The sequence below is a fragment of the Chlamydotis macqueenii genome, chromosome 27 (genome assembly GCF_036417535.1).
Source record: "Chlamydotis macqueenii isolate bChlMac1 chromosome 27, bChlMac1.mat, whole genome shotgun sequence".
NCBI lineage: Eukaryota > Metazoa > Chordata > Aves > Otidiformes > Otididae > Chlamydotis > Chlamydotis macqueenii.
In genome coordinates this window covers 5,693,811-5,712,069 of record NC_141582.1, presented here as the reverse complement: position 1 = coordinate 5,712,069, position 18,259 = coordinate 5,693,811, and the positions used below count along the sequence as shown (strand labels likewise).

General features: G+C 65.8%; 4 protein-coding genes across 6 annotated transcripts; 1 reads left to right on the top strand and 3 right to left on the bottom strand.

The window, feature by feature from the left end:
* Window positions 1–966: 966 nt before the first annotated feature.
* On the bottom strand, window positions 967–5,196 carry LOC104483475 (histone H2A.V). The gene is made up of 5 exons (XM_086767982.1): window positions 5,026–5,196; window positions 2,221–2,298; window positions 1,804–1,917; window positions 1,575–1,704; window positions 967–1,328 (listed from the first exon to the last, which is right to left on the bottom strand). Exons 1-5 carry the CDS (start codon window positions 5,179–5,181, stop codon window positions 1,267–1,269), a joined length of 540 nt encoding a protein of 179 aa, XP_086624108.1. The 5' UTR covers window positions 5,182–5,196; the 3' UTR covers window positions 967–1,266.
* On the top strand, window positions 3,800–17,847 carry KCNIP3 (potassium voltage-gated channel interacting protein 3). 3 transcript variants are annotated; one of them, XM_086767977.1, is made up of 9 exons: window positions 3,800–3,807; window positions 14,559–14,675; window positions 15,965–16,089; window positions 16,171–16,240; window positions 16,350–16,420; window positions 16,840–16,947; window positions 17,037–17,141; window positions 17,252–17,314; window positions 17,508–17,847. In XM_086767977.1, exons 2-9 carry the CDS (start codon window positions 14,579–14,581, stop codon window positions 17,553–17,555), a joined length of 687 nt encoding a protein of 228 aa, XP_086624103.1. In that variant the 5' UTR covers window positions 3,800–3,807; window positions 14,559–14,578; the 3' UTR covers window positions 17,556–17,847. The 3 variants fall into 3 exon arrangements, with proteins under 3 accessions (XP_086624103.1, XP_086624104.1, XP_086624102.1); XM_086767978.1 differs by lacking the exon at window positions 3,800–3,807 and having other exon boundaries at window positions 14,517–14,675; window positions 16,225–16,240; XM_086767976.1 differs by lacking the exon at window positions 3,800–3,807 and having other exon boundaries at window positions 14,519–14,675.
* LOC147597460 (transcriptional regulator protein Pur-beta-like) lies at window positions 10,835–12,587 on the bottom strand. Its single transcript, XM_086767735.1, is given in 5 exon segments — window positions 10,835–11,300; window positions 11,302–11,553; window positions 11,555–11,809; window positions 11,811–12,110; window positions 12,528–12,587. Coding segments are annotated over 5 exon segments (1,188 nt in total). The 3' UTR covers window positions 10,835–10,979.
* COX5B (cytochrome c oxidase subunit 5B) lies at window positions 12,960–13,734 on the bottom strand. Its single transcript, XM_086767992.1, is given in 5 exon segments — window positions 12,960–13,164; window positions 13,237–13,336; window positions 13,421–13,438; window positions 13,440–13,495; window positions 13,591–13,734. Coding segments are annotated over 5 exon segments (372 nt in total). The 5' UTR covers window positions 13,676–13,734; the 3' UTR covers window positions 12,960–13,051.
* Window positions 17,848–18,259: the final 412 nt, after the last annotated feature.

The following is an 18,259-nucleotide window of genomic DNA, read 5'->3' as shown; positions in this document are numbered from 1 at the left end:
CGGGGCCCCCGCCGCCGGCTCCCCGCGCCCCGCAGCCCGCCCGCACCGGCGCCTCACGCCGCCCTCTTGTGACAACAGCACCGCCGCGGCCAAGGGTGCACGGGCGGGCCCGAGCCCCGGGGCTGGGGCCGAGGCGGCGGGCGGCACCCCAGGCCGGCAGTCATGGCGGCTTCTTGGCGCCTGATGCAACCGGCCGCCGGAGTTGCCAGTGCTGGAGCCTTCCCAGCTCCCTCCTCCTCCTCCCGCCGGCCTGCGGCACCTGTCCGGCTCCTGCCCGGCACGGCCCCGCCCCGGCTGCGGCGGGATGGGGGCTGCGGTGAGGGGTGGGCTGGGCAGGGACCCTAGTACCCGGGACAGACACCCGGGGCCCTGACACCTGGGACAGACGGACACCCAGGACCCACAGACACCTGGCAACCGTATGCTCAGGGCAGATGGGACACCCAGGACAGATGGACATGCAGGACAGACGGACACCCAGGACCCACGTAGCCAGGACAGACAGACACCCAGGACTCCCATACCCAGGACAGACGGACACCCAGGACCCACATGCCTGGGACAGACAGACACCCGGGACCCCCACACCCAGGACAGACGGACATCCAGGACCCCCACACCCAGGACAGACGGACAGCCCGGCCCGCGATGCCCAGGACAGACGGACACGCCGCCCCCACACGCCCAGGGCCGACCGACGCCCTGGCCCCAGGACCCGGGGCAGCCCCGGCCATGCGGGGGCGGGGGGGGCGGAGCCCCAGGCACGCCCCGCCCCTCCGGGCAACATTTGCATAAGTGGCGGGACCGCGCAGTGACGGCGCCATTTGCATACGGGGCGGGGCCACATTTGCATTTGGCGCGGGACAGCGACGGCGGGCGGGGGGGGGGGGTCCCGCCTGTCCCCAGCCCCCGGCGAGCCCGAACGCGCCCCGGCGCCGCCCCCCCCGCCCCACGACGCCACAGAAAAGCTGTTTTTTTTGTAAAAAAGGGGTTGTCGTTCCCGTTTTTAATACAAAACCCCGGGGAGCAGCCGAGCCCCTCGCTCCCCGCACCCACCGCTGCCACCTGACGAACCTGGACTCTAAACCCCCAACCCGCATCTCCTCCTCTTCTCTACCTTCTACGAGAATCTTCCTCTGGGCTACTTCTTAAAAAAATTCCACGTATCCCCAGCTTTTGTTTGTTTGTTTGTTTTTTGTTTGTTTTTTTTTTTTTTTCCTCTCTTCTAGGGCTGACGGGAGGGAGCGGGCCGCTGGTTTCCCCTCCCTACGCCGTCTTTTGTTGTCCTTTCTTTCCAATTAGGGACTTGTGGATGTGAGGGATGACACCTGCGGAGAGAAGAGAAGGGATTCCCATCAGACACTCGCAGATTTCCCAAAAAAAAAAAACCCAAAAAACTCCACGAAATTCCTTGGTTCCCTGCAGAGTTCCACAATAACCCATCGAGGGGAAAAACAGTGAGCCGAATCGCTCCGCCGGTGCCGAATTCCCGTGTGTTCCCCCCCCTCCTCTCACTGAAATTCCCCGTTAGGGACCGGGAAGGCGGGAAGGGGGTGGGCGAGGCCGATACCCACCCCCGCCGGCAATGGTGGCTTTGATCAGAGAATCCAACTCTTCATCCCCGCGGATTGCCAGCTGCAAGTGCCGGGGAGTGATCCGCTTGACTTTCAGATCCTTCGAAGCGTTCCCCGCCAGCTCCAGCACCTGCCGGAAAAAAAAAAAAAAAAAAAAAAAAATCGGGATCCCGAGGGAAACCATTGGGTTTTTTGGGGTTTTAAAAAAACCCAAAACCCGAGGACGTACCTCAGCGGTGAGGTACTCGAGGATGGCGGCGCTGTAGACGGCAGCGGTGGCGCCCACGCGCCCGTGGCTGGTGGTGCGGGTCTTCAGGTGCCTGTGGATCCGGCCCACCGGGAACTGGAGGGGAGGGGAAAGCAACCGAAACCTCGTTAACGCCCGGAGCCCCCGCGGCCGTTAATTAGGGGGGGAACCGACGCCGCGGCAGAGCCTCGCGGGGGGGTTTGGTGAGTTATCCAAATTAATCCTCGCGCCCTCTCTGCGGGAGCAAGCAGCCCCGTCCTCCTCGCTCCATAATGACGACACAAATCCTAAAGCGTTCCGTTTCCACCCCAAAACTGGGGGGTTTTGGGGTCACCTGCCTCCCGAAAGTGGAGGTTTTACTCGGGAATTCCCGGTTTGGGAGGCGCCGCTGTGCCTTACCTGCAGCCCAGCTCTCTGCGAGCGCGACACCGCCTTGGCCTTGGCCTTCCCGCTGTCCTTTCCCGCCTTACCGCCAGCCTGCCAGAGAGAAAGGCGCCTAGTAATTAACCTTAATTAATCCAGAGAGACCTGCTGCTCCGTAATCCGCAGGCAAACGCGCTCCCTTGCCGCTCCCGGCCTCTCCAACGACCCGAAACGACGGAAATCGGAGGGGACAAGGGGGGCTCGGCAGCTGCTTTATCGCCCCCAGCCTCTCTGCTATTCCCGTTATCTTCCCAGAAAACGTCAAACGCAGGGAAACCAGCTCAAAAAAACCTCTTTTTTGGACATTTTTCTTTTTTTTTTTTTTTCCGGCAGTTCCGAGAACGGTTTTATTCCAGGCTCATTTTCCCGCTCCGACACGGGCTGCGCTGTTTCTATCCGTAGGAATTTGCAGGCCTGCGGGATTCAAGGGCAATTCCCTTCCTGCTCCAGAGTGGGAAAACCATCAGGGAGCTCCAAAAAAAACCAACAAAAACAAAACCCAACAAGCGCTAACGAGAGCCACTCCTAACGAAGGCGAGCGCAGCGGGGCCGTCAGAAAGAGCCGGCGCCCTCCGCGCGAAACGCCACATTCCCAACCCAAAATCCGGTCCATTTAAGAAAAAACACGGACAATCCCCAAAATCTCCTGACCCGCGATTAGCGGAGGAGCCTCCATATGGGAAAGCGGAGCCCTAAAACACGCTGGGTACTCGTAATCCCTCTTTTTACACCGTGCCTTGATCCCACGATCCCCGCCTCCTTCGAAAAAGCGGGAATTGCGTCTCGCTGCGAGGGAGCCACCGGCCCTTCCCGCCGGTTCAGGAGAAACGGCAGGATCCAGAGATCCCCCGGGAGTCGGAGGCGACGCTAATTGAGCGTATTAATCCTTAAAATAAAACGCTGGGCCGTCCGAGATCCGCGTGGCGTCCCGGCGAGGCAGCAGTTAACGCCACGCGCTGGCCCAGTTCAAACTCAAAGATTGGGGGGAAAAAAGAAAAAAATACAAACAAACAAAAAAAAAAATCACAAGGGGGAAAATAATGAACCGGGAGGTGATAAAACGAGCAGAGCGCCCGGCGACGCTCAGCGCAGGTGGGATCCTCCCCGCGGTGTTCCGGCAGCCGACGGCAGGACGGGAGGCTCCGGAGGAGAAGCGTCCAGCTCCGGTTTGCCGGGAGCGCCTCGGAGACGCGTCCAGAAAGGCTTTGGAGCGCCAGGAGTGATGTGGATCAGTCGAAAACATCGCTCGGTACAAAAATCAGGAAGAGGGGGGGGGGATTTGGGGACATTTCCGGAAATAAAAGCTCTGGGAAAGCCCTGCCCGTTCACACCGAGCGCTTTTATCAACCGGCTGCGGACTTTCCCGCTTGTCCGCCACGTTTTCCCGCCGGCAGCCGCCCAGCCGGCGGTTTTTTGCGGGCTCTTTGACTGCGCAGGGGGAAGAAAAGCCTCACAGCGGAAGTCTGGAGGTTTGCCTTCGTCCTCGCCAACGGCTCAGCCCTCCGCAGGGCTGGGCAGAGGAACCTCCACGACAGTTTCCCTGCCACCGAGCGGCCCCCCGCCGAACGCCGCGCAGGTTTCCTCCTCCTTCCCGGGACGCGGCGCCGGCGAGGGCTCGGTCAGGTGGGAGACGGCGGCTTCATCCGCAGGGGACCGCACGTCTCCTTCCCGTCTCGAAACCTCACTGCGTTTAACGCGCGGGGTCCCTCGCAGCCGGCAAGCAACAGTTTGGTTTTTTTTCTTCTTCTTCTTCTTGCTTCCAACGGGACTAAAATACTTCAAAAAGCAACTTTTTATCTACTGCCACAAGTTACGCGATATCCTCAGCGCCAGTTTTCTCCGGGTTGCATAACGTCGCGCAGCGTTGCCACGTTAACCCTTTGCGATCGGAGGGCCCTTATCTCCTCGTTAGCCCTCAGCGACCGTTACAGACCCTCCAGCTCCGGCTTCGCCAGGTTCCGGGGAGGGTTGAACCCCCGTCTTCTCCCCCTTCCCACGAAACGCCATCATTTCACTTTTCCCTGGGGAGCCAGCGGCGCGCGGAGGAGCCGGTTGGAATCCAAACCGTGGAAATCAAGCGCTGCTGGGGGCAGGGGGCTGCCTGGGCCGCTTGACAGCCGTCCCTCGGGCCGCTCCGCGCGTCCGGCGCCCCTGACAACCGCTTCTTTGCTTTTACCAGCCAACTTCTTAAAGACAGGAGCCCGGGAAGTCGCGGTAAAGAGGCAGTTCCCCTCCCAAACCGCGGCAACCGAAGCCGTAACGAGTTTTGACAGCCCCAAGGAGCCACCGGGCTCCGCCGCTCGCCTTCCCCCCGCTCTTCCCGGCCCGATCGGTGGGACCGGGCTTTCGGGAAGCACGAACCCCCCCTCCCCAGGGGCTCCACCACGAGAACTCGCCGAGGGGCTCCGGTTACAGCACCCGTGGGGTGAGGCGGGGGGGGGGGGGGGGCGTGAGCGGGGTTTGGGGCGCATCTCCAGGCCCCCACGCCAACCGGAGGCTCCGGGGGAAGGGTGGGGAGCGGCGCCGGGCCCAAGGTCACGGCTCGCCGGGGCACAGGAGCCGCCCGTCCCCCCTCCCGCCCCGACCGCGGCGCTGACCGGCTTCTCCGCTGACAGCGACCGGCTGTCAGCCCCGGGGCCTGCGCCCACCCGCCCGGGCCGGCCCGCTCCACCCGCCCTCAGCCTCCCAACCGCCTCCGGTACCGGCGCCCGGTCCCCCGGAGCCCCCACCACCGCTCGCAGAAGCTCCGTGCGGAGCCCGGCCGCCTCCCCCGCCCCTCACCATGGTGCCGAGGCCGCCGCCTGAGCTCCGGTGCCGAGTCCGCGCGGGAGCCGCCTCGGGAGCCGCCAGACAATAACCCTCCCGAGCGCGAGGAGCCAGCCCGGCCTGCCACGGCCGCCAGGAGCCAATCAGCGCCTCCCATAGTAGTTTGAACATCTCGCCGACACCAATCCGGGCGCTGTTTCTTGGCCGCCTCGCTGGCTCCGCCTGGCGGCGCGGCTAACGGCCGGGGGGGCGGGGGTGTTTTGAGGTTGTTTCCCCCCCCCCCCCCCCTTTGCCTTTTGCGCACGGCACGCAAGGAGCGAGGGCGGGGATGAGCGGGTGGGCGTGCCCGAACGGCTCGAGTGACGTGAAAGCCCACCAACAGAACGAGCCGGCCGCCCCCCCCCCCCCCCGCGCGCAGACAGACAAGCCGGCAGAGCCAATGGGAGGAGAGAAGCTTTTCCCGCCCAGTGTCTCCTCCCGCCTTCACTTCGGCCGTGTTTGTGTGCGCGGTCCCGGTGCTGGGGCAGCGCCGCGGCCGGTTCCATTCCGTTACGGGTGGGTTCCAGGCCGCGCTGCGCGGGCACGGCCGCTGTCAGGCTCCCGCCGCGCCCCGGGTCGTGGGCCGGGGGTCTCCCCGGTGCAGCGGGGCCCGGTTCCCGGCGGGGCCCGCGGGCTCTGTAGGCCTCAGGGCCGCTCCGCCTGTCCCCTCCGGCGCGCCCCGGCCGCCCCGGGCCCTGTCACCGCCCCCGCGGCCGGCTGAAGGGCTCAGGGCCTGAAGCGCAGCCTAAAGAGGTTTAAACCGGGTTTAATCGACGCCGAGACCCGGGCGAGGGGTGCCGTAGGGTGTCTCCCTGTGCGCGTTGTCCAGGAAATACAGAAATAAAGGCTGGTCCTGCCCCGCAGGGTAAGAAGGGCAGCGGCGAAACGCAGAGCGTCCCTGTCAGCCCCGGGGGGCTTGGCACGGGGTGGGGGGCACACTCAGAGCCGCAGGGACGGCGGCTGGTAGCGGCAGCGATAAAACACAGGGAGGAGGATGAGGAGGGGGACGAGGAAGGTGCCTTTGTGCTGTCGCTGTCCCCCCCCCGAGTGTCCTCTCCCCCCCCCCGTGCCTCAGTTTCCCCCCAGCAGCAAGCAAGGAGCGGGGGGCTCCGTGCGGCCCCTGCCGCGGGGCGGAGGAGCTCGGGGGTGGCCCCATTTCCCCCCCCCCCATCCCGGCCCCACAGCTGCTCAGGTTCCCTGCACCTGCCCCGCGGGCGCCGGCTGCGTTTCGGGGGCCCCCCCAGCTGTCCCCGCGGCTCCCCCCGCAACCCCACACCCCCCCCCGCCACGGCTCCATCCTGAGAGGCCGGAGCAGCTGCCGGTCCCGGAATCCGGGAGACGTGCGGGACGGGGTCCCCGGGGACGCCGCCAGCTGCTCCCCGAGGGGCGAGGGACCCGCTCGGAAGGGAGCCGGGCCGCCCCCCTCCCCAAAGATGGGGTCAGGCCAGGCCCCGGCTGCCCGCGGCGCCAGGGACAGACGATGACGGCGAGGCTGCGGTTGCGTGCGTGCGGCGGCGGCGGCCGCTCATGCGCAGGCAGCTCGCGCTCGTGTCCTCAGATGAGCCCGTGCCCGCAGGGAGCCGCAGAGCTGAACGCGCCGGCCGGGGCCGCGCGGGAACGTCGCCTCGCCGGGACTGCCGCCACCCCGGCCGGCGCGGGCCACGTGCCTTAACGCCTGGCGCGGGCCGCACGCGGGCGCCGACGCGTGTGCCGTGCCAGACCCCCCCCGTCCCTCCCCATCCCTCGCGCCCCTCAACCGCTCACCGCCAGATTTGGGAGCCCCCAACGCCCCCGATTCCCCCCAACAAGGAGCGAGACGGGGCCGGGTTGGGTTTTTCATTCACTTTTCCGCATACTTTTTTTTTTTTATTTGTTACAAACATACAATTCTTTAAATATAGACTTGTAAAACTCCATTTGCAAAAATCTGCTACGGTAAGGAGTGCTCGCTAGCGTGAGGAGTTCGTCACGTTCAGGCGTCGTCTTTGCTAGTGGTAAAATCCAGGACCTGCCTTCGGCAACCGCCGGCCGCTCCCCGGCGACTCCCGAAGCCGCCCCGCCGGCCGCAGAGGAAGGGAGAGAGGGGGGGGACGGACCCCCCCGGGCGCCGGCAGCCCCGCGCTGGGCCGCCTAAAGTGCATGGTTTGCTTTATTTTTTGTTTTTCTTTCATTAAAAAAATAAGAGGAATAAAACTTTCTTCTTTTTGTCAAGGTACTTCGAGGTGAAGGGTTCGGTCTCTCAGCGGACGCTGGCCGACGCCGGCGGCTCCGGGCGGAGGATCCGGTTGTCTCCCGCGCCGATGTTTTACCGAACGGCCGGCGCGCTGCCTGTGCCGGACCGGCTCGCGGCGAGGCCGCGGTTTTGAGGCCTCGGCGCCAAAACGCCGCCAGCGACCCCACGCCAGAGAGACGCCGCCAACGCCGCCGCTCTTCACCACCCGTTCCGGCGCCGCGATCTTGCCGCCGGCCCGACCGGCTCCGCGAGGAAGAGGAGGGCGGCGGCGCCCGAGCCGCGCCCGCCGGGGAACATCTCTCCGGGCATCCAGCGAGCCGCGGCGGCGCCGAGCCGCTCCCCACGCGGAACGCTCTCCGGGCGGCGAACGTCTGCTGAGAGACCCCTCGCGCATCAGCTCCAGCACCGCCATCGCTCGCTCACGCTTCTTTTTTTTTCTTTTTTTTTTTTTCCTATTTTCTATTTTTTTGTCTTTTTAAAACTTTTTTTTGTTCTGTTTTAAAAGAGAAGCCGGCGGGTCGAGTGTTTTTCATCGCCGACAAGAGCGACCGCCACTCTCCCCGGCGGGGCAGCGAGCGACCCTGAGGGGATTCTCGTGCCCGCGACCCGAATCGGCTGGAAACACGGCAGGGTAATTCCAATTTTCTTCCGTATTTTTTTCTCTTGGGGGGGAAAAAAATCGAAGCGGTTTTAACTTTTTCACAGAGCCGCCGACGGCTCCCCGCTCTCGGCCTGGACGCTTTGGGTATTTACATCGATTTTGGGGCGCTATACAAGATTTACAAGATTTCTTTCTTTTTTTTTGTTTTTTTTTGTTTTTTTTTGTACAGCGATAGTCGCGCTCTCAAACCGTCCCTTCCGGGGCAACAGAAATCTGGAAGCTCCAAGAATTCGGGATAATTTTTTTCCCCCCTTCTGGTAAAAGAAAAAAAAAAAATAAAAAGCGATTTGCCCGTTTTCTACGGAATCCAAGCCAAACCCCAAGCCCACCCCGACCTCGTATATATACACACGCACGCCTATGTGTATATACATATATATAGGGGGCGACGACCGCCACGCCGCCGAACACCGCGCCGGCCGTCCTCGGGAATCTCCGCCGGGGGGGCTCCCTCCTCTCGTCTGCGGGATAAACCAACCGGGAAAAAAAAAACAACTCCCAAAACTCCCCCAAAAAAAAACCCCCGAGCCCTCGTCTGCTCCCCTCGCAGAAACACCCGCGTCCTCGCTCACGCCCGGGCTCCTCCGCCCACCTCTCCGAATGGCTCTCACCGGCCGCTGGCAGGTTCAAAACCCTTTTTTTTTTTTTTCTTTTTTTTTTCTGATTTTTCTTGGGTTGCGATGTTTTTGGTTTTTTTTCGCTGCAAGATTTCTTTCCCCGACGCGCTCTGCTCGTCCCACCCGTTCGCTGGAAGGTCACATGGGGCTGCGGAAGGTTCCTCCGGCGGGAGAAGGGCTTCCGGTTGCCGAAGCGAACGCTGTCTGCGGCGCTGGGTCCTGGTTTTTAGGAATTTTTTTTTTTTTTTGGCGTTATTTGCCTTTTTTTGTGTGTTTGTGGTTGTTTTGGTTTTTTTTTTTCCTCCTCTTCCACTTGTTTTCCTAGGCGGCTACGGAGAGCCGAGCCGGGCCAGCGGCGAGCGCGCCGCTACCCCGGAGTAGAAAGGTAAGGCTAAATTACTGCGATTCAGCCAAAAAAAAAAAAAAAAGAATATATATATATTTTTTATATATATATATATATATATATGATCCTCTTCAAAAATAAAAGGAGAGGTACCGCCTGCGTCTTCGCAACCGGCTCCCGAACGCGGGCAAGTCCATCGCTGCTCCGCGCGATTCCGGAGGCGTCGGCGGCGTTTCTTGTCGATTTTTTTTTTTCCTTTTTTTTTTTTTTTTTGTTTCTTTTCTCCGCGGCAAAGGCGCGAACACCGAACTGGAAGGGGATGGGTGGATACAGCAGGACGTCACTGGAAAGAGCTGCCTTAGGGTACAAAATACAGTACGGACGCGGTTCGGACGTGGAGATAAAAGACTATTGCTCCCGTGTGAGTGAGGAAACGCAGTCCTTTGCGGCGGAGAAGAATTAAAAACGGGACGAACGGAAGAAATCCGCGGTAAAAATCCCTTTAAAAAGAGCTACGGAAGGGCGGGATGAGGCGAGGACGGACGGACGGACAGACGACGTTCCCCCCGGGGGCTCTGCTGGGTTTTTGGGGCGAGAGGGGGACGGAGGCAGCGCGTCCCCCCGCCCCGCGAAGACGAGTCGCCGCCGGCCGTTCCTCGCTTCCCAATAAATACGGAGAGAGGGAGACGCCGGGATCCGCGCTAATAAATTAAGGAGGCAGCTGAGAGCAGAGAGCGGGCGGGCGCGGGGCTCCCGAAAAACAGCGGAAAAAAGTAATTTAAAAAAAAAAACAAAACCAACAAAACCAAAACCCAAGTCCTAAAACTGGAGAAGCTGTCAGACAAGACTTGAAACTTTGGAATGGAGAGCGATGAACCCCGTGCAGTTCAGAGTTCCTGGGATAACACGGCTAAAAAAAAAAAAAATTAAAAAAAAAAAAAAAGACATTTGAGAGTGGAAAAATCCATTTAATACGAGAGGTGACGGCCGGAGGGACCCTGGCGGCTCCAGCCCAGGTGTGGCCGGGGGGAAAAAAAAAATAAAATAAAACAGAGAAAAGGGAAAAAAAACCCCAAAAGCTGACAGGGAACGCGCCGGCCGCCGGGGCGCAGAGTCCTGCCGGTGCTGCCGAGGAACGGCAGCGTTTAGGTTTTGCTAAAGAAGAAAAAATAGAAAAAAAAAAAAAAAAAGAGAAGGGGACGAATTTCGGGGTCCCGGTGGAGCTGCCTTCGGCGCCGGTGAAACCTGGCCGCGCCTCAGGAAGATCTCGCGCCCTGCCGAGCTTTTCCTTGTGCTTTGTGCCTGCGTGAACCTGCCTGCCTGCGCCGCCTGCCCCCCCCCGCGACGCGATCGGAGGAGAAAAAGGAGGGGGGGATGAAAAAAAAAAACAAACCCACCATAATCAGTCAGCAAAACCCAGAAAGTGTTCCGTCATTCGCAGGAACCCCGCCAGCCGCGCAGGAGCTCGGCTGTGGTTTCCAGTTTGGGCGCCCCGGAGTTTAGCGGTTTGCATCCCCCAAAAAAAAAAAAAAAACAAAAAAACCAAAAACCCCCAAAAAAAGATCTGGAAAAGGGAGGGGAAAAAAAGAGGAAAAATAGAAGAAGAGAGAACGGACGTTGGTCCAGATACGGCCCCCCCCTGCCCCGGCTCTCGCTGTCCGTCGCTCTCCGCCTCCCCCGTGCCCGGTTCCTCTTCCGCCGGCGAGGGTTTCGGCGCGCGGCTGCTGGTTTCGGTGGCAGTGGAGGGGGCACCGCGTCGGCGCGGGAGAAGGGGAGAGGATTCGGGCTGACGTCCCCCCCCTCCCCTGCCGAGCCAAAGGGGGCCGCGGGGACGGGGAGGGGACGGCGGCGGCCTCGTCCCGTGGGTGGGCGAACGCGGAGGAGGCGGCGACGTGGTCGGGCGTCGCGGTCAAGCCGGTTTCTCTCTCTCTCTGGCGGCGAGGCGGCGGGGGGGGGCGCTCGGGGGGACCCCTTGGCCCCGTCGCAGGGTTTCGGGGGGGAAAAACGGGGGCCCGGGGGGGGGGGGTGGGGAAAAGGGGGAGCCGGCGGCGGGGTTCAGGGCGGGGGAGAGGCTCAGTCGTCGTCCACGTCGTCGCCGTCGGAGTCGTCGCCGGCGCCGCTGCCGCTGCCGGGACCCGGCGGTCCGGCGCGCCGGTCGTAGAGCTTGTCCCGTTGGCGCTCCTGGATGTCGCGCATCTCCTCGGCGTAACGGCAGAAAGCGCCGCCGAATTTGGCCCAGGCCTTGTAGGGAACGGTGATGGCGTTGCGGTAGGACGGCTTCACCTCGCTCACCCGCAGGAAGACGCCGTACTTGTTACAACCCACGTCGAAGAAAAACCGTTTGGAGTCCACGGTGATGGAGGTGCCCTCCGGCAGCTCCCCGTAGAGCCCCCCCGCCGCCCGGCCCGCCGCCCCCGGGGCCGCCCAGCTCGTCCTCCTCGCCCCCGTAGTCGTCGATCAGCTTGGCCAAGGCGTCGCGGAACTCGATCAGGCCCTGGGCGGGCAGGGCAATGGTTCTGACCGCTCTGCAAGCCCGGGGGGCCGCCCGGAAGCCCCCCGGCCCGCCGGGACCGCGGTTGACGGTTTGACGGATGCGAAGGAAGCGCCCGCGTTGGTTTTCCTTCAGGTCCAGGTAGTACTTGCGGTTTTTCCCGCACCAGGAATTCGCTCTTGAGGGCGCGGCGGGGGCCGGCGCCGGCCCCGTCCTCGCCGGCCGGGCCCGAGGCCTGGGCCAGCTGCTCGGGGCTGGAGGGCCCCAGCTGGGCGTAGTGCTCGATGAAGTCGCCCAGGTAGTCGCGGAACTCGGCGGCCACCGCCATGGAGAGGGTGAGGCGGCTCTTGGACCCTCCCGCTCCCACCTCGGCGATTTTCAGGAACCGGCCCTTGGCGTTTTGCTTGACGTCCCAGGTAGAAGCGTTTGTTCTGGATGTCCAGCCGCTTCGACGCCAGCTCCTGCGTCTCCTGCTCCGGGCCCGCCCCGCCGGACCCCCCGCCGCCGCCTCCTCCTCCTCCTCCGCGGGCGGCGGCGAAGCCCCCGCTGCCGCTGCCGCCGCGCTCGCTGCCGCTGTCCCCCGTCCGCCATCTTGTCCGCCCGCCCCGCCCCGCGCCGCGCCGGGCCCTGCCGCGCGCGCGCGGCCCCCCCCCCCGCCCCCCGCGCGTCACCGCCCCGCTTCCGGCGCGCGGCGGGGCCCCCGCCCCGCCCCTCTGCGACACGGGGGGGTGACGTCACCGCCGCACTCCCGCCCGCCCGCCTCACGTGGGGGCCGGGCGGGGGGGGAGAGGGAAGAGGGAGGAAGCCCCGCCCGCCGCGTCCCCCGCGCGCCCTCTGCCCGCAGCCCCGCCCACCGCGGTGACGTCGCCGCCTCCGCCGCTCCCGGCTGTCAGTCACGGCCGACGGCGGCTCCCATTGGCCGCTCGCGCCCCCAGAGGCCCGCCCCCTCCCCGGCTGGTGCGCGTATGCGTGATGTCACGGGCCGGCCAGTCTGGCGTCACTGGTAACGTCAGCGGCGGGAGGGGCCACGCTGGGGAGCCGGCAGCCTCCGGCACCGCCCCGGGGACAGCGCGGGGCTGGGGGCTCCGGTGACCACGGGGACCCCTTTTTCTTGGGGGGGAGGCACCCACACCCCACAAGGGCCCCCCAGGAGGGGCGGGCCTGCGTTTTGGGGAGGGGGCGTCCCACATAGGCCTCGCTCCCACAGCCCCCCGGGACAGAGGGACAGCAGAGCTGGGGTGTCCCCCCCCCACCCCAAATTCCACTCCGCACCTCCGGGGGGTCCCTCCCCCCCCCCTCAGAAAACGGCTTCACCCCCACCCCCACGGCCCGCCCCCCCCCAGCAGCACCCCACGGGTGCCCCCCCCCCCCAGCAGCACCCACGGGCGCTCCTCACCCCCCACGGGTGCCCCCCCCCAGCAGCACCCACGGGCGCTCCTCACCCCCCACGGGTGCCCCCCCCCCCAGCAGCACCCTCGGGTGCTCCCCCACCCCCCCGGCGCAGACAGAGTCGGGGTCTCGGCACACAAACTCTTTATGAGGAGGGGTCTCACACAGCGGGGGGGCGGCTCCACCTCGCCCAGCGGGTGCTGTGGCGTTGTGCGCCCCCCCCGACTCTTTTTTTTTTTTTTTTCCTTTTTTCTTTGGGGGGGGCTCAGTGGGGCAGCTCGTGCGGGATGAGCTTGTAGTGGGCGCCGCAGGAGGGGCAGCGCTGGGCCTCCCCCTGGTGCAGCCAGAACCAGACCACGCAGCTGTTGTCCTCTTCGCCTGGGGGGGGTGAGAAGGCAGGAGGGGGAGGGTGGGGGGGGGCCGGGGGGGCCGGGGGGGGGGGGCACTTACAGACGCAGCCCACGATGCGCTTGTTGGTGATGGAGGGGACGAGGTTGGGGTCCTCCTTGGTCCCCGCGTAGCGCTTGGGCCGGAACATGCTGTAGGGGTCCTGGGGGGGGCGGGGGGGTGAGCGGGGGGGCACCCCCTGCCCCTCCCCCCCCCAAGGTGACCGCAGCGCCCCTCCCCCACTCACCAGCCCTTTGTTCATGGCCCTGCAGCACCTTCCGCTCCAGCCCGGTCGCCTGCTCCTCGTCGCTGGCCAGGCCGCCTGCGGGGGCAACGGCGGGTCAGAGCCGGGAGGCCCCCCCTGCGCCCCCCCCCCCGCCCCGTTCCCGGTCCCCGTTCCCCTCCCGGTCCCCTCACCGGGCACGGCCAGGCGGCGGGCGGGCGCGGAGGCGGCGGGCAGCAGGCGCAGGGCCGCGCTCACCCGCAGTAACCTTGACGCCATGGCGGCGGCGGCGGGCGGGACGGCGGCGGAAGCGGAAGTGCGTCACTCCTCCCGCCCTTAGCAACCCTCTCAGCGACCGCAACCCCGCCCTTAGCAACAGCGGCTGTAGCCACGCCCCCACCGCGTAGCCACGCCCACCGAGCCGCAACCCACCTCCCCGTTGTAGCCCCGCCCACTGCGGCGGAAGCCCCGCCCCCATGGCGGAAGCCCCGCCCCTCCGCGCAGCAGAGGAGGGGGAGATGGGGCCGGCCGTGGCGGGGGGAGGGGTCACGGCGAGCGCGGGACATTGCGCCAGGGGGCGGGGACAGCCCCTCCCCCACCCCGCCCCGCCCCCCTCCTGCCTCAGTTTCCCCCTCGGGCTGCTCCCCCCTCCCCCGCCGCTCGTTAGCCGCACCGCTAATTGCCTTCGCCTAAACACCCCCCGTGGGGCGGGGGGGGGGATTACTGCCCGCCTGCCCCCCAGGCCCAAAATCCCAAAATCGCCTTTTTTCACCCCGTTTCACGGCCCCGCGCTGGTTTGGGCCCCGTTTCGGCACGTGGATGTGAACCCGCGAGGGGCGGCTGGCGGGGAAGGGGGGGGGGAGAGAGAGAAAGGCTGGGGGGCTGCGAATAAAAAAAAATAAATAAATAACTGGAAAATAATAAATAATTAATAAATAAATAAATAAAGGAAGGAAAAAAAAAAAAGGAGAGGAGGGTGCGGGAGCGGGGGGGGCGTGGGCGCGTGCCAAGGGGGAGGGCAGGCGGGACGGCGCAGGCCCCACGCTCGCCCGTCGACGCCCTGGCGCCCCTCGCCGTTTCGGGGGGCGTTGGGGTGGGGGGGGGTGTGACCCACACGGGACGCCCCGCCATCCGGGGAGGGGGGAGCGCCCCCCCCGCGCCCCCGGCCCGGGGAGCGCGGGCATGCAGGGCATGGAGCTGTGCGCCGTGGCCGTCGTCATCCTCCTCTTCATCGCCGTGCTCAAGCAGTTCGGCATCCTGGAGCCCATCTCTGTGGAAGGTACCCCCCCCGCTGCCCCCCCCACCCCACCACCCTCGTTAAGCTCATTTCTTAATTACTCTAATTTATTTCCAGTGCCTCGGGGTGCCCCCCGGCCTCTCCCCACCCCGACTTCCAGAACCTGTTGGGCCCTTCAATCGTCCCAAATCCGATTTTTTTTTTTTCGGGGGGGTGCCCCCCCCCGGGAGGAGGGTTTGGGGTGAAAGGGGGGGGGAGTCACCCCCCCCCACCCCCCACTTGCCGCGTCATGGCCCAGCCTTGCCGTGACCTTCCCAGGGGGGGCTGCGCCGGCTGCGGGCCCCCGCTCCCGAACGCCCCCTCCCGGCGCCCCTTTGACCCCCCAAACCCCTCCCCAGGGGGCCTCTGCACCCCCGCCAACCCCCCCGGGACAGGATGATGGGGGATCCCCCCCCCCTCAGCCCACTGTGACCCCCAAATCCCTCTGAGACAGGACGTCAGGGGTCTCTGAGCCCACACCCACCCCCAAAACCCCCTGGAGAAGGGACACCGTGGGCCCCCAAGCCCCCACCCGCCCCCAAAATCCCCACAGATGCGACACCAGGGCCCCTCAATCCCCCCCTGACCCCTAAACCCCTCCAGGATGGGGCCCCCAAGCACTCACCAACCCCAAAACCCCCCAGGATGGGACAGCAGGGCCCCAAAATCCCCCACCAACTCCCCCAAACATGCGCCCCCCAATCCCGCACCGACCCCCAAAATCCCCCAGGACGGGACGCTGGGGCCCCCCGCTCCCGATCCCGGCAAACTGGGCTCAGCCGCAGACGGGGAGGGGGGTGGTTAAACGCCCCCCTGGCCCACGGCAGCACCCGGGGGACCCCGGAGTTTTCCGGGGGGTCCCCACGGCTGCGCGCTCCCCAACCCCGGCCCGAAATTCCCGCTCCTCCGTCTCGGCGCAGAACGGGTCGGCGGGGGCTTCCCGAGCTGGAATTATTAATGAGCCATCATTTATTAATTACCTTCCGCCAGGCCGGACGCGGGCGGCGGGGGGCGGGGGGGGGGAGCATTAGCGAGGCGGAGGCGAGAGGCAGCTCCGGGATTCTCCGCGTCCCGGGAACGTGCCGCCGGAATCCTCTCGGGGAAACTCTCCGGCTCAGGATGCGAAAACTCGGAGCTTCCCGCTTTTCCGCCCGGCACGAGGCGAACCCGCGCGCCCCTCGGGGCGGGGGGGGCGGGGGGGGCGGTTTGTAAGCAAAGACCGGATCCGGGCGCGGGACAAATGCGCGCCCCGCCGGGGCCGGGGGGGGCTCTTCGCTGGCGTCTCCCGGCAGACGGCGGCGATGCCGAACTGGAACTCTCCGCCGTCCGGCACCGACCGGAGGAGCTGGAGCGGCTGTTGGCGCGGACCAAGTTCACCAAGAAGGAGCTGCAGTCGCTCTACCGCGGCTTCAAGAACGTGAGTGTCCCGACGGGACCCCCCGCCCCCGCCGGATTTTGGGGGAGCCGGGGTTCAGCGGGCGCCCGCTCCCCTCGGCAGGAGTGTCCCAGCGGCCTCGTGGACGAGGAGACCTTCAAGCTCATCTACTCGCAGTTTTTCCCCCAAGGCGGTGAGTGTCCCCCCCCCCGAGGGCCGCAGCCGGAGAAAACGCCAGATCCGCGGCGCGTGGCGGCGCTGGGGGGGGGCTTCACCGGCTCTCGCCCCCCTCCCCCCCGCAGACTCCAGCACCTACGCGCATTTCTTGTTCGACGCCTTCGACGCCGACCGCAATGGGGCCCTCTGCTTCCAGGTGAGCGGTCCTGGCGCGCAGCCGCCCCCCCACCGGGGGAAACGCCGTGCCGGCGCCCGGCGGCATGATTCATCACATCTTCCCCCCCTCGCCCCGCGCGCGGCCCGGGGGGATAAAAGCTCGGCGCGGCGGCCAAAACCTTCGGTGTCCTCGATGGGCCGGGAGAGCGCCGGGCACTGCGGCAAGCGGCGGCTGGCGAGGGGCCGGCGCCGGTTTTACCGCGGTGATTAAGAATAGCTGGGAGTGAGAATAGAAATGGGATCGATAGGAAAATAAAAAAATAAAACAATTCCCCCGGGGACGTCCGGCGATCAATGGCAGCGCCGCGGAACCGTTGGATGGCGGAGGGGGGAGGGCGAACGGGCGAGCCGGCGGTGCCCGCGGGACGTCCCGGCTCAGCGCCGCGGTTCTTCCGGCAGGATTTTGTCGTCGGCCTCTCCGTGTTGTTGCGAGGGACGGTGCGGCAGAAGCTGGAGTGGGCATTCAACCTCTACGATCTCAACAAAGACGGCCGCATCACCAAGGAGGTGACGCGGGGCGGCGGCGCGGGTTGGGGGGGGGCACCCGGGGGGGTGGGGGGTCTCGTCACCGTGACCCCGCTGCGTCCCCTCCCCAGGAAATGCTGGAGATCGTGACGTCCATCTACGACATGATGGGGCGCTGCACGCAGCCCGCCCTGAGGGACGGCGCGCCCGCCGAGCACGTGGAGGTGTTCTTCCAGGTGACGCCGTCCCGTCCCGGCGCGCGCCGGAACACCGGGGCGTCACCGAGGCAGGGGGGTGCGGGGGGACGGGACGTGGCCCCGCTGAAGCCCCCGCTGTTCCTTCGCAGAAGATGGACAGGAACGGCGACGGCGCGGTGACCTTGGAGGAGTTCCTGGAGTCCTGCCAGACGGTGAGCGGGGACGGGGGGGGGGAACTTCGGCGTCACCGCCGTCCTCCTCCTCGCTGCCGGGCCGCCGAGCGCCGACCGCGACCCCGTTCCGCGCCCCCTCCTGAAATGACGCGGCCGGGGGGTGGGGGGGGTCGGGAAACAATGAGAGGGAGGGGACGGGGGGGGCTCTGACGTCCCCCTGCCGCCCCGCCAGGACGAGGACATCATGAGCTCCATGCAGATCTTCGAGAACACGATCTAGAACCCGCCGCCGCCGGGCGAAACGAGCGGAAGAAATAAAATAAACGGGCCGCTCGCCTCGCAGCGCCCCGGTTAGAAGAGACGCGGACGGCTTGGCCGGCGGGGGCTGCCCCGCCGCCCGGACCCGCTGTCTGGGGGGAGGCCGGCGCCGGGAGCGGGGTCCCGCCCGGGGCAGCGGCGGCTCCGCGGGGAAGCTCGGCGACGTCCCCCCCGCCCCGCGCAGCCAGGAGCGGGTTTATTTTCTAAATAAAGCAACCGGCCACCGTGTAGGGACGGAATGCGCCGCCCAGGGAGCCGGGAGGGTTATCTGAGTTATTTTTTTAATTTTTTTTTGTTTGTTTTTTTCTCCTCACAAGCGGCCCGGCCTCGCCGCCCTCATGGCGGCCCTGTCATGGCGGCCGGCGCGCAGGCCGCTCCCCGTATCCTAGCAACGCTGCTGCCCCGCCCCTCCGGCGGGCGGAGCGGCGCCGCCACCGCCTCTCATTGGCGGAGCCTCCCTCCCCCTTGGTTCCGCGCTGCTATTGGTCAGCCCCGGGGGCGGAGGCGGGGCCTGGGCGCGGCGGCCGTCACGCGGGTGGCGCGGGGGTCGGCGCGTGCCCAGAGGGGAGGGGGACGCGGCGCGTGACGTAGGTGGCAGCGGGGATCCCCCCCCCGGGATCGGGGAATCCCCCGTGACCCCCCCCCACCCAATCCCGCCTGGATCCG

Coding starts and splice junctions, on each gene's coding strand:
- LOC104483475 (XM_086767982.1), bottom strand. CDS start 5,181: ATGTTCAAACTACTATGGGAGGCGCTGATTGGCTCCTGGCGGCCGTGG. Junction 1,918..2,220: donor CGCAGAGAGCTGGGCTGCAG/GTAAGGCACAGC, acceptor CCTCCCCTCCAG/TTCCCGGTGGGCCGGATCCA. Junction 1,705..1,803: donor TCGAGTACCTCACCGCTGAG/GTACGTCCTCGG, acceptor TTTTTCCGGCAG/GTGCTGGAGCTGGCGGGGAA.
- KCNIP3 (XM_086767977.1), top strand. CDS start 14,579: ATGCAGGGCATGGAGCTGTGCGCCGTGGCCGTCGTCATCCTCCTCTTC. Junction 16,421..16,839: donor ATGGGGCCCTCTGCTTCCAG/GTGAGCGGTCCT, acceptor TTCTTCCGGCAG/GATTTTGTCGTCGGCCTCTC. Junction 16,948..17,036: donor ACGGCCGCATCACCAAGGAG/GTGACGCGGGGC, acceptor TCCCCTCCCCAG/GAAATGCTGGAGATCGTGAC.